This window comes from Portunus trituberculatus, unplaced genomic scaffold (genome assembly GCF_017591435.1).
Source record: "Portunus trituberculatus isolate SZX2019 unplaced genomic scaffold, ASM1759143v1 PGA_scaffold_522__18_contigs__length_968829, whole genome shotgun sequence".
Lineage (NCBI taxonomy): Eukaryota > Metazoa > Arthropoda > Malacostraca > Decapoda > Portunidae > Portunus > Portunus trituberculatus.
In genome coordinates this window covers 267,595-282,404 of record NW_025541691.1, presented here as the reverse complement: position 1 = coordinate 282,404, position 14,810 = coordinate 267,595, and the positions used below count along the sequence as shown (strand labels likewise).

The following is a 14,810-nucleotide window of genomic DNA, read 5'->3' as shown; positions in this document are numbered from 1 at the left end:
AAAGAAAATGAAACATAAAAAAATTGTCAGTTCTTTCTGGTTGATTCACCTAAAAATTTTGCGATGAGGGTTCGAAAGGAGCCATCAGTAGTGACACGGCAATCTGTCATTTTACGACTAAACTGGACACTTTCAGAGTCATTATTAGTGTGTTGAAGTTATTACTCATCTCATACACCTTTATACCTCCATCTCATAATTATCTTTTGTACTAGTGTTATTGTGAGAGTTATGTGATATATAGTTGTCATGATGAAGGTTGTAAAATAAAAAAAGTGTTTGAAAAATCATAGCAGTCTGATGATATAGACAAAGGGTGGAGAAGCATGGCATTGAGGTGTGGGGTGAAGCAATGGCCTAGGAGGGGGAAAAAACACATGTGACTGAGGGGAGGCAGGAGGTGAAGGTTCAAGGTCCAGCTGTCAGTCACAGCTGTCTTGCATTTATAATTGTTTCTTGTAGTCTTCTCTTCTTGAAGTTTCTGATTTTAGTTTTTGATTTTAGTTATAATTCTTAGTTTGCCTATTAGATTGTTATTTCTGAAAAAAAATATAGAGAGCTAAATGACACATGACCCGTCTTGATGCCTTGCCATGTAATGAGTCACTGGTGAGAGAGACATACCAATGGTTGAAATTTATCGAGAGAAAAATATTAATATTATTTCTTTTACATAGTGTTATGGTTACGTCTGCTCACCGGGGAGTATGACACTCTACAGGGTCCCCAACACTATATTTCACAGCAGCCGTAACCCTCAGGTTTTTTCTGCTGAAATTGTGCAAACTCCAATAGACTGCTGTTCCCTCATGGCGTCACAGCTGCCCTGAGAGGTGACGAGATACTCCGCTCTCACTCGTGCCTACTAATAAGGATTTGGTAATGACACCAGCATGTACCAATCCCTTCCCTGAGCCTTGCACACCCAGCCCCTAGTAGTAGACAAAAAATACTACAGAAATAGAGGTCGCCAGCAGTGTATTAGGGAATCTCCTTAGCAACTCCTTCTCCTCCTACACCAAACCAAGTAGAATTTATAGATAGTATATAAGTTATGTGTTAAGGGTGAAGCCTTAATACTCCATAGAGAAAACCGTCCACAAGGACAATTCCACCCACTTCTCTACGAAAGTATTAATGCCTCTCCACACATCTTGTTCTCAGACTGTAAGTGCCTACCGACTGGGACAAGACGCGCAGTGTATATTACTATATTACTTAATGCAACAGATGCTTGCCAGCACCTGTCAAGACTGACTCCCCGTGCCTACAGCTTACTGCAAGACATGATGCGTATTCCACATCCGGTGGTATACACAAGCCCAGCTATCAACTTTGGGTGACAACTAGCCATGCAGGGAGTCAAGATACACATAGTAACAGGTCGTAGAGACTATGACTGCACGCCGACTGGGAGACAGCATGAAGCTTCCCACCAGACAACCAGTGTGTGTGGCTACGGCCACTATAAACAGTATACTACAGAAACTATACAAAACGATGATGGTGGCACACAGCCGCCCACCAAACCACACTGGTGACCACGGCCACCTAAAAAAAACAACAATTGGGACGAGACAGTAACGTGTCTCTCCGCGCCGCCACTCAACAAGAGGGGACGAACGCAAAAACTCGGGAAATGCAGCCAAACCAGCTACACTGTCCCCTGGAACAACAAACCCGTTGCTCCACACCATCACGGCCTAACCAGCAGCAAACCAGCTACTCAAAAAGGAGGGCAAAACTCCCAGACCGAGACTCTTGAGCACCCAGAACAGCCTAGCAACACGCGTCTCAAAACTGTGTCAGGACCCCAAGAGCAAACGTGTCTACCTCGGCTGAAGACTGGCTGGTTACTGGCGTTTTCTGCCAGGCACAACAAGATGGCGGGAACAGAAAAGGGGGAGGGTGACCACACTACGGAACAGCCTGAGGCCCGTGCTAGGGGGCCGCCATACGACACGAAAAAAATAATAAATTAAAGGGAAAATAAGGCGGTGCCCTTCACAATAGACATAACCATTAAGTGATGCATCAGTTTTAGAGCGTGAGTTATGCTATGATGCAACTGCATAAGACATTTAAAGATGACTTCTTGATGGGAAGGATACAGTATTTGATTATCAAAAAATAAACTGGTAATTTATGGTCTGGAGGTTTTAGAGAGACAATAGTCCCAAAATAAATTCTGCACTGCCCCCCTAAAGTCTGAGTTGAACTGCCTGCCTGTTTTTTTTATTCATTTATTTATTTATTTATATTTTCTTTTAATTCTTTTTTTTTTGGTGATGGAGGGAATTTGCATAAATCAGACATTTGTGTTTGTCGGATCAACCTTTCCCTGTATTACTTTGAGTTAGCAACGGTCAACAATTGTGTTCGATGCATCAAACACTTACCGTATTTTTCGAATAACAAGACGCACTTTTTTTCCATAAAAATACCCTGAAAAATACTAGTGCGTCTTCCAAGATGAATGTTGTATTGTAAGGCAATACCCAGCCTCAAGTGAGCCTGGACACTTGACCAATAGCAACCTGGATTTGTATGTTGAGTCATTACATTATGATGTTAGCTCAAGTACTATTTAACTCAGCCTTTTATATTATGTATACTCAGTACTTAGCTGTTACAAGTATTTTCAATACCATAATCCTTCCTGGAGCCTACTCGGTGTGTGGAGAAAACGGGCCGCTCCCTCGTCTCATAGCAACACGCATACATACACATGCACGCACACATATGCCAGGTGCCTTTATACCTTTATTAATAGAACATCCAAATGGCTTACTTGTTCAAGCAAGAGTCAAGACTCCACTTGTGAATTATATTCACATTGATAAAGTCTGTGAAGCACAATTGCAAACTAAAATAAATACGAACTGCAGCACTGACGCGTTTGGTTTAGGTGATCGGACAAGTGATTCCGTAACGTAAACAATACATCCAATACATGCCATTGCCCGCCACTAAAACAAGAAGATATGGACTGCTTCACTATTTGTACATATTTACTTATGGTGTTTTTATTTACATAGTTAATTGTAAATTTGTGGTGAGTGCTCCAGCAAATTTGTAATGAGTGCAGAAACAATAATGTCTTGCAGACTCCTTGCTTCTTATGTTTTTGTGTTCAGTGGTCGGGTATATGGTGAATGTGTTCTTGTATGAGAATGACATTTTTTCTTAGAAATTTCCTTCAATTATTAGGGTGTGTCTTCCAAGATGTAGCGTCTTGCAAGCTGTAAAATATGGTAATTCCTCCATCTAGCAACTCAACATAACATTCCAGACAATTATCCCCTCTTCTTCAGTGACACTCAACTGTTTCCCTCTTCTACATTGAATATCCTCAGTCTGTCTTTTACTTATAATCTAAACTGGAAACTTCACATCTCGTCTGCTAAAACAGCTTTTATGAAGTTAGGTGTTTTGAGGCATCTGTGCCAGTTATTTTATCATCCCCACCAACTGCCAACTCTGTACAGAGACCTTATCCACCCATGTATTAACCCTGTCAGTGTTCCGGACCACGATTGTGACCTTGAGGGAAATGCCTCCTGTCCACGATCGCGGTCCCATATTTGACGAGTCACAGAATTAAACTGCACGCCTCCTGGCTGCTGCTAGTTGCCAGATGACATTCTCCCATCCTCCCTTGACTCATGGGATGCGCCATCAGTTGCATGCTAAGAAAAATATAGTCACAATGGCAATAGAGTATCAGATGCCCTTTTTTTCACAATTATTATTATTTTACGATGTCGCTAGTGGTTATTTGTGCATTTATTTACAGAAATAACAAGAGTAATGATCAAATCTTGTTGTTAGAGAGCAGATATGCCAGATATTATTCATTTATTGGTAGTATATTGTGTATTTCGTATATTACCATATATGGGCATGCTTATCCTCGCTCATGATAGTATGTATGTACTGAAAACGTATTTTATATTATTTGTGTGGGCATAATGTATGCACAGGTGTGAAAAATAATTGCCCTAGCACATTCTGGAGCAGTTCTGAGCAACTGCAGTTCAAATCAGGTGGAAAATTCTGTGTAATTTAGTGAAAACACCTGCACAAGTTGTGGCGGAAAATAACCATCCGCTATGATAGCAATACTCAACAGCATCATTATTGCACCACTTTCCAGGGTGAGTAGAGACCTAAATTTTTACAGTAGATGCATAACACTCTATTATGCATGAGAATATTGATTCTTTTAAATTTTGCAGACCTCGATTTTTCGGCCAAATTTGCGTCTCACAGACATGACCCAAAAACCTGTTTGCGCCCTGAAAGGATTAAGTAGTCTTTGCATGTATGGAGGGGATTCCTCTCACACAGTTTTATTAGATAGGGTGGAATCAAAAGCTTCTCATCTCATCAACTTATCTCCTCTGACTGACTGTCTTTGGCCTCTTTCTCATAGCTAGAATCTAGAATGTTGCATCTCTTGCTATCTTCTATCACCGTTTTCATGTCAACTGCTCTTTTGATCTTGCTAACTGTATGCTGCTTCTCCTCTTGCAGCCTTGCTGCACAAGGCTTTCTTCCTTCATCTCATCTCAACTTTGTCCAACTCTGTATATAAAAGTTAAGCATTTCTCTCAATTATTCAAACCTTTCTGTGGTAAACTCTGGAATTCCCTACTTGCCTCTGTATTTCCAACTTCCTATAAGGGAGATTTCAATACATCTATCTTTTTTTTTTTTTTTTTTTTTTTTTTTTTTTTTTTGCTAACACTCAGACCTGCAAGGAGACTGACAGCTTTTCATTTTTTCTTTTTTTCTTTTTTCTAACTCTCTCAGACCTGCTTAGTCTATGACCAGCTTTTTCCTCTTACATAAAAGGAAGGCGGGCAATAACTATGTGTGAGTTAATCTTCACACACCATAGATCATAATAACACAAGTTAACAACTACACTAAATACTACTTCCTGCTAACACTTTTAATCGTGACGACTCTCACATGACAAGGCATTTGCTGTTAGATTTTCCTTAGCAGGCTTGTATGCTACATCATAATGGTAAGATGGTAATTCAACATGCCATCTAACTGTTTTATCCTTGATTTTATTGAAAGGTATGCTATTAAATATAAAGGTTACACTCCTTTGATCAGTTATGAGTTTAAAGTGTCATCCTAAAAGGTAGTACAGGTAACTCGATTTATGCAATAGATGCGTTCCAAGAGGCATCGCGTATATCAAAATTCGTGTAAAATAAACTTGTAATTCTTATAAGAAACAAATAGTAGGGGGAATGCGGGATGTGGTCCAAAAAAATTTGTACAAAATACTCTATTTATTTGGCTAAATTAACATGTTTTTATTATTTATCATTCTAATTACTAGAAGTGTATTTGAAGTAAAGGAAAAAAGCAAGAAATGATAAGAGAAAACAACAAAACAAAGAATACGTAAACACAAGGCTTACTGCATCACTGCCTTCACCACTCACACCACAGTCAGTCACCATCTTCCTCTGAGCTTTTTCACATTCTCAAAAATCCACTTATCAAAAATAACTCCACAGTATAAAAGTAATCACTAGTAAAAAAATAAACGCAGAACGCCAATGTCTTCACCTCTCACAAGCACTCGCCGTCGCTGTCCACCTCCTAGTCAAGGATGTCATCATCCACCTGCACTTCCTCTTCTTCCACCGCTTCCACGGGATCATCCACATCCTCTTCTGGTACTACATCTTCCACTGGTGTTTTCTTAAAAAAACTGCAGCATGGTGGTCTGGTGCTTTTTCTTGGAAAATCCTTTTTTGCATCAGTGTAGCAGAAGAATGCGTCCATGGCAGCGAAGCTCCCACCTATCGGCCAGCTGTGGAACTTTCTGGCACGCAGTTTGAAATTGCATGTGGCGCTCAGTTTGAAAATGCAGTTGGGCCAAATTGCGTATAAGCAAACCGATCGCGCAAATTTAATTAATCATAATATTTTTTCAGTCGCGTATTAACAAAAACGCGTAAATTAAACACACGTAAATCAAGAGTTACCTGTACTGTCACTTCCTAAGAGATTCTAGTATAGTCTAATGGCAGATTCACTTGTGTCAATTTGCAACTAAAATTGCGAATTGGTAGAGTTTTTAACTGAGTGTTGATGCCTAGTGACTGGAAAAAACAGTTACAAAACAAGACACTTTATGATTTTGTTTGTGTTGGGATATCACAGAGAAAGGTTTGAAAATGTGGTGCCGTTGTAGATCAGAAGATTTTGTAATTTATGAGGGAAAAAGAGCACATCTAAGATACTAAAAGTGAATTCTACAGCCTGAAGGCAAATTGACATTCAATAGCTGCCACTCTTTAGTGACTGCTTCCCTCTGTGCAGGGTGTGGTTGGAGGTGAGGATTGAATACTTGTAATGACTTAATTTGATCATAATCAGCATCGTCACTGAAGGAATACATATTATTAGGTAGTTGTTTGTTTACATTCACTTCCTGCCAACCAGCTATGTGTGAATGTGTTCCAACTAGAAGTGCTCAGTTGATACTTCTAGCAACTTGCAATTTCAGTTGGATATTGACACATGTGAACCCACCTTAAACTTTCTTTTCCACTGCAGAGTGAAAAAGATAACAGGCTGTTTATTTTGGGTAAGAGCAGTGGCAATTGTATGATCATATGCATCTGTTGCCAATGTAAAGTGAGTTCAAATGTGTCAATATGTGAGTGAAATTACAAGTTGGTAGAGTTTCCAACTGATTATGTGTGCCTATCAACTGGAGAAACCAGTCACAAAACAAGACTGACATGTTGGTCTTGTTCAGTTGATTTGAAAATATGGTGTTCAGATCTAGAGAAGATGTTGGAGATGGTAAGGGTAAAAGAGCATATCTGAGACCCTAAAAATGAATTCTACAGCAAAAAAAGCTTAAGCAAATCGATGTTGAGTTAGCTGCCACTCAGTAAGAACTATTTCCATCTACACAGGATGTTGCTGGAGGTGAGGATTGATTACTTGTGATGATTTAATTTGATCACAATTGTACATAATCTTTTTAAGACTACTGCTTCCGCACTGTCACTGGAGGAAGACATTTTGTTGGGTAACTGTTTGTTTGTATTCACTTCCCATCAACTAGCCGATACTTTCCAGCGTAAACGTGTTCTGACTAGAAGGGGTTTGTTGATACTACTGTACTAGCAACTTGCAATTTCACTCACATATTTACATATGTGAACCTGCCTTTAAGGCAGTCATATGGTCCACTGTTTGTACTATTGAATCAGCAGTCTCAGTCTTCAGAGCCTCAAAAATAGTCTTGGTTGCTTTAGTCAGAGGATAGTTTAGCTTAAGTAAGAGTGTGTATCTTTTATTCACAAAGTATAGTGTGGCAATATTCCCAATGTTCTGCATAGTGATGCATTGATAGGGGAAGTTATAAGAGAGGTGCATGACATTGAAGGTCAGGCTTTATCTCTTCTTACCTCGCACAGTAACCAAGAAGAATATGTTTAACTCAAGTCATGAGTGCTATTTGTTTTGTCATTTTATTTATAATGATGGCAGAAATTTGGAGTAGTCAAGTTGGAAAATTGGAATTTTTTCGTAACTTTGAAGACATGGAGATTAGAAATAACATGAGTTCAGTAAAACTGATTTTTTTGTTGTTGTATTGGTACAATATGTACTTTCCCTTGCCATCATGTGGCATCAATAAAGATAAAACTGCACCAGTTTACACATTAATATTCATAAAAAATTGTTTAAAGTGTCCAAAGTTTGGCTGTTTTACAATACTTTATTTTGAGAATCAGGATGAGTATTTAAACAGATTTTGTATAAATTTTCTTTCAGGTGCCTTCAAATTTGTTACTCCCCATCACTCTGTATTTGCGGCACATGCTCTTTCAACCTTAGGGTATGCCCATATCACATCTGGATACTGGCTGTATGGTGCTTTGGTGAGTATTCAAAAACTTGTGAAATAAGGTCAGTGGAGAATTGCTCATTCTTTTTGTGGAGTTATTAACATACATAAGTGCCATCCATGATGTGACAATAGCATACAATGGTGCCTACATAGGCATCATATTTACAATTTTGGTTTAGTTGCTGCTGAGTGACTGTATATTATTCTTGAGGTTCTATTGCTCCTCTCACCTGTGCCCCTGCTAATTACATAGATGAGCTGTGCTATGCATCACCTATTCAGAATGAGGAAATCTCACCAGCATAACCTACTTCACAATTTCACACCTATGGTCCCTCCTTTGTCCTCCTCTCCCTATTCTTATTGTGTATCCATACAAAGACTATAGTGAAATAGAAAATTCAATATGTTACAGATGAAGGAGTAGTTATTGAACTGAGAAAGAAATGTGTAAAATAAGGAATTCCTAACCTCAAATCTTTTGCTTGTGTTGTTGGGCTCCTCCAAGCACAGTTTCATACCTATATCTTGTCTTGTCACTCTAGTCCTTCCTCAGGATCACACAGAGTAGAGGTGCCTTTGGCATTTTGCTTCTGATAGTTTTTTATTATAATTGTTTTATTTATTTATTTATTCTTTTATGTAGGAAGGAAACTGACCAAGGACAATGAAATTTATTAAAAAGGCCCACTAAGATGCTGGTTTCTAGAAAGCCAAATGAATGGGATAAATGCCTTGAAACCTCCCTTTTAAATGAGTTAAAGTCATAGGAAGTGGAAATACATAAGTAGGTGAGGAATTTCAGAATTTACTAGACTAGAGGAAGAGATGGATGACTGAGAATACTGATTAACTCTTGTATCAGATGAAAAGATAGAGAGTATAATGGTAAGAGAAAAGAAATCTTGTGAGCGAGATTATGCGAGGATATGCATGCAGTTAGCAAGATTAGAAGAGCAGTTGGCATGAAAATATTAATAGAAGATAGCAAGAGATGCAACATTAGGGTGGTAAGAATGAGACTGAAGACAATCAGTCAGAGGAGTGGAGTTGATAAGACAAAAAGCTTTTGATTTTACTCTGTCTAAAATAATAGTTTGAGTGGAACCTCCTCCATACATGTGAAGCATACTCTATACATGGACAGATAAGACCCCTCTACAGAGTTAGCAAGCAATTGGTTAGTGAGAAAGACTGGTGGAGACATCTCAGAGTGCCTAACATCATAGAGGCAATTTTAATTAGAGATGAGATGTGAAGTCTTTAGTTTAGATTATAAGTAATGGACTGGCCGAGGATGTTCAGTTCAGTGTCATTGAAAAATAAGGATTAGTTGCCTGAAAGGTTGTGTTGAGTTGAGTTAGCTATCATCACAAGCTTGCATCTATCTAGAGTACTTGGCAAGAACTTGGGTGGAATGTAGCCAGGATTGTAGATAGCCAAAAAGAAGCCTGTGAGTTAGCTGCTGGCTAGAGTCTCACTCAAAGAAAGCAACAGATATGTTGGTTGGCCACTAATTGGAACTTGATTGACTCCCCACTAGCCTGGCACATTGATATCAGCTTTATTCTAGGATTATGAATCTGCCTTATGTGGATCCTCATTAGTTTCATCCATTCACCTGTCAAGATAAATTGTTACATTGTAATTAAGGTAATTTCCATCACCATTAATTTTCCTGTTGAAGCAATAGTTCTTACACCTGATTACTTCATACTACCCATTAAGATTATTTGTAGTGGTGTTTTCTATGATCTTGCTGGTTGTAACTCTTAGAAGACTTATGGACATGATGGGGTACCTCTTGTTGTTATCTAAAATAATCTCTGTGCTTCCACTTTGGCTGGTCAGGCTCTTTCAATTGTTTTTCAATATCTACTTATCATTCTTGGAAGTTTTTCTACACTCAGGCTATTCTTCAAAGAGTGACTGCAGTAATCCCTCAAACTAGTTAAATTGCTTTAACCTCTTCACTGCGGGCAGTAGAAAATAGGCCCCTAGCACCATATCTGGGATGGGAGGAGGTGGGGGGATACCTGACTCAGAGGCAGCCACTTTAAGACATATCAAAGTCTTTTGATAATATGGCACAAAGCCTTGATTTCTAAACTACCCTCCTATGGCTTATATCCTTTTTTTTCAATTGCACCTTAAGTTTCCTTTCTAATGGTTTTACTGCCACTATGCTAGATAATTACTGGGTTTTTTTTTCTTTTCAAAGGTCTATTAACAGTGGTGTTCCTCAGGGTTCTGTCATGTCATTCATTCTATGTATTATTCATCAGTGATTTTTCTAAAACCAAACTTCTTTTCCTATCTATTACTAAGCTAATGATACCACACTGCACTTTTCCCTATCTTCTTAGAGAAGACCAAGCCTTCAGAAAGTAAACAGTTCATGCAGGGAAGCCACAGAACACCTGACTTCTGATCTCTGAAATTTCTGATTGGGGCAGAACTTAATATTGCTTAATGTCTCAAAAACTCAATTCCTTCATCTATCAATCTACACAATCTTCCAAATAATTTTTGTTGTTTCTTCAATGACACTTAATTATCCCCATCTTCTACATTAAACATCCTTGGTCTGTCTTATACTTATAATCTAAGCTGAAAACTGCTTTCTCATTTCTAGTAAAATAGCTTTTTATGAAGTTAGGCATTCCAAGCTGTCACTGCCAAATTTTCTTAAACCCACCCCCCACTCCAAATGGTAAACTCTGTACAATGGTCTTACCCATTCATGTATGGAGTTTGTTTCACAAATATGCATGGGAGGATCTTGCTAATACCACTCTTTTAGACAGGAAGGAATCAAGAGCTTTTTATCTATCAACCTCTCTCTCTCTCTCTCTCTCTCTCTCTCTCTCTCTCTCTCTCTCTCTCTCTCTCTCTCTCTCTCTCTCTCTCTCTCTCTCTCTCTCTCTCTCTCTCTCTCTCTCTCTCTCGTTGGTGAAATGTTTCATCTCTTGCTCTCTTCCACCGCTATTTTCATGCAAAGTTCCCTATTGATCTTACTAATTGTAAGATTAAATGAATACTTACCAAGTATGATGTTTGATCATAATTTCACGAACATTTTAACTGCGTCACTGAGGTACTACATGAGACGATCGCCATCCTTTCCCCACGTCAGCCTTTAGAGTGCAGGTTTGAGGAAACAGCCAAACAAAAAACCAAGATATAACATCCTATCGGGTCAGGCGGGCAGAGCATGTAGTACCTCAGTGACGCAGTTAAAATGTTCGTGAAATTATGATCAAACATCGTACTTGGTAAGTATTCATTTAATCTTACAATTTCACCTCACGACATTTTAAGTGACGTCACCACGGTACTCCATGAGAGCTTTAGAGTGATTCCTCAAACCACAAGCAAAAACCATAAGCCCTGAAGAAACCAAAGCCCGAATCATGCTACAAAGGAACAAGCAAAAAAAATCAAAATGGAATCCAGGATACCAACCAAAAATTTTTATTTGTCTGAACTGCCCAAGAGTAGAGGCAGAAAAGGTAAGGCAAAACAGTCACAAAACAGGAGACATGTACACATAACCAAAGGACTGGAAGAAAACAAAGTTGTGACACAAAAACACAGAGGCCCTATCCTGGGAATAATTACACAATACAGAAGAAGTATGACAAAAACCTATTATACATAAAGTCAGCCCAAACAAAACATGACAAATAAACCCAGAGACATGTGACAAAAAATTCAATGCACAGTGAAAAAACCCAGAATCCAAGAACAAAAGACCACACAGGGTCCACCAGCAAATACATGTTAAAAAGTAAACCAAGAACCAGAAGGCACAATCACGTGTAGACAGACAAACACATAAGAAATGGAAGTTATGAAAGAACTGCACTTGCAAAAAGGTTACTAGGCTCGATTGTCTTTCGGTAGAATTTCACAAAAGTGGACTCCCTAGCCCATCCCACAGCAGAAACAATAGTGGCCAGAGGAAGCTTAAGGGCGGCTTTGCTGGACGAGGTAGACCTGGTGGAATGAGGGGAAAAAATAGATAGATCAATACCTGCAGCTTGCATAATATCTCGCGTCCAACGGTGCAAGGTGCCCTGGGAAGCTAATCTTGTAGGCGGTTTAGTAGTAATGAAAAACCTAGTGATCAATCCCAGTGAAGACTTGGTTCTCTCTAGGTAGTCAGTAATGGCTGTGTAAACACAAATGGAAATATCTGGGGTGTAAGCATCAAAATTTATCTCAGACAAATGATCACCTGGCCTAGAAGTCTTCAACAAATCTTAAAAGTGACATGGGAGGCAGAAACACACATATTCCTAATGTCAAGGAGGTGTAAAGCTTGACCACGTTGGCCAGATGTCAGTAGCACTAAGATTACCAGCTTCCTGGACAATTGAATAGAAGATAAAGCATTGTTGGGACCTAGCTTCCGTAAATGCCTGAAAATTGTTGAAGTACACGAGACTTACCTCGGGTCAGTTGAAGTGTGCTTCGTAATTTTACGAGGCACGTCGCCTCTGCTGGTTGGGAGTGCTTACATGAGAAAGCTTTCGCCACGTTACACCTCAGACTTTGAAGTCATACGATCACCCACATGCCATGTAATCCCAAAAAATTTGGTACTTAACCGGGAGGGAGAGGAGGGCATGTAAGCGCTCCCAACCAGCAGAGGTGACGTGCCTCGTAAAATTACGAAGCACACTTCAACTGACCCGAGGTAAGTCTCGTGTACTTCAGCAATTTTACCTCGGCACCGCCCTTTGCTGGTGAAGCACTTACATGAGGCTTTGAAACCATGCGGGTGTCGTATGTGTATGCTGTATTCCACCTCTGTGCCTTCTAAACAAAACTTAGAAGTAGGAATGGAAAAGGAAAGTATGATTGTCCCCAAAACCTTCTATTTTACTTATAACTCCTGCCACTTACAAGTAGTAATACATATGCAATAACAATTCAATGATGATAAGAATAATGACAAGGTAAATGGACAACAAATAAAAGAGCCCTAAATTGTAAGGACTAGTACTTCATGGTAGCCCATGAAAAAAGAAGCTGTAGAGACATACCAAAATTAAACTAATGTTATGAAACAGTGTTCAACCACATTTGATCATTCCTGTCGTCCTTAGGCCAAGACTGCATCCTGGAAAGTATCTGCAATCAGAATCTTGTCATAAAACTTTGCAAAAGTACTTTCATTAGTCCAACCTGCTTTTGCCATAATGCATGCAATTGGCACCGCCATAGCTTTGGCCTTTGATGCCGCCGCTGGCCTAGTACTACCTGCCGTAAACCTAGAAGTATTAATACCAGTCAACTGAAGCATGGTTTTAATCTACCTAGCAATTGTGTCCCTGGAAACGGCCTTGTGTGGTTTAACAAAACTAATGAATAAGAAAGCCTTGCTGTGCGGTACATCCTGTCTAAGTGCCTCCGTCCTGAGGATGTACGTTTGCAGTGTCTCACACACACACAACCTAGGGTCAGCCGGGTATGCCTGGAATTTCACAGTCTGCACATTAAATTTGGGCCTACACTGTTTAATGGTAGCCCCCAATGGTTAAGTAATTGAGTTCTGGTTAATCAAAATGCCATCCAACATGAGCAAATGAAGTGTCTGAACCCTGGCTGCCTGAGTCAAAACCATCAACATCACCAGTTTTAGAGTTAGTTCTCTGAGGGACAATTCTTGAAGTGGAGACATAGATTTTAATTTCTGGAGCACAGGCCCTACATCCCATGTCTCTGCGTAACGTGGTTTAGGTGGTCTAAGATAAAAGACACCCTTCATAAATCTATTAACCAATGGTTAATAGATTTATAAAGCTGCTCTACACCCATCCACCACGATACCAGTCGAAGACAAGGCATCTCTAACTGTGTTTACAGAGTCATATCCAACATTCCTGTGAATTGTTTCTGCTAAAAGATTTATAATGTTGGCCAGAGAGGGAGCAAGGGGACTGAAATTCCCTCTAATACAAAATTGGGACCACCGTCTAATGTGTGGCTGATACTGCTTTCCCGTGCCTGGCTTCCAGGAAGCGATGATAATGTCTGCAGCCTTTGCATGAATACCCTGTTGTCGTAAGGTGTCCCTGATAGACGGCATGCCATCAGTTTTGTGTGCGACATGACTGGGTGCTCCTCTTCTGACGCTGGGTGAGTTAGCACCCATTTTTTCCCCATGAAGAGTCGGGGGTGATCTGTAAGCATGCCGAGCAGCATCCCCATCCAAGGCTACGACATCCAAAAGGGCACCACTATCCAGACACTCGCTCTCTCTTCCCGGATCTTTTGGAGGCACCTAGCAATAAGCGAAAAGGGTGGAAATAGATAGGGAGGTCGAACTGGGCCCAGTGAAGAGAGAACGTGTCAATGTATGTCGCTAATGGGTCCGGTTTCCATGAACAGAAGGTTTTAAGCTGAGTATTGATCCTAGAAGCAAAAAGGTCAATTGAGGGAGTGGTGCCAAAAATACTGCAAAGAGAAAGGAACACATCTGAGTTTAGTTTCCACTCCAGCCTGTCATTCACCTTACGCGAGGCCAAGTCCGCCTTAATGTTTTGGTTGCCTGGGATGTGCGAACATGTAACCCATGCACTGTTTGCAATGCACCAATCCCAGATTATGACTGCGATATTGTTACATGCAAGAGACTTTGTACCCCCCATCTCATTTACGTATGACACTGCCATAGTATTGTCACAGAAAATTTTGATGTGTTTCCCTCTGAGCTCAGACTCAAAAGTTTGGAATGACAACAGGATGGCTTTAAGCTCCAGGACATTGATTTGTAAATGTCTCTCTGCCAGTGACCAACTGCCATTAATCATATGCCGATGGAGGCAGCCACCCCAACCCTTAATTGACGCATCAGTGAAAATCTCGACTTCCGCGCTAGAACTGAAAATTTTTCGGT

At 39.9% G+C, this 14,810-nt stretch overlaps 1 protein-coding gene across 8 annotated transcripts in view; it reads left to right on the top strand.

The window, feature by feature from the left end:
* Nucleotides 1–14,810, top strand: part of LOC123500960 (inactive hydroxysteroid dehydrogenase-like protein 1) — a 323,618-nt gene that overhangs the window by 229,793 nt on the left and 79,015 nt on the right. For all 8 annotated transcript variants that reach the window (XR_006673515.1, XR_006673513.1, XR_006673512.1 and 5 more), the window contains one exon: nucleotides 7,828–7,934. Coding sequence is in view for 4 of the 8 variants with exons in the window: in XM_045249509.1 (XP_045105444.1) it covers nucleotides 7,828–7,934 (107 nt within the window). In the remaining 4 variants the exon portion in view is untranslated. The remainder of the gene's footprint in view (nucleotides 1–7,827; nucleotides 7,935–14,810) is intronic.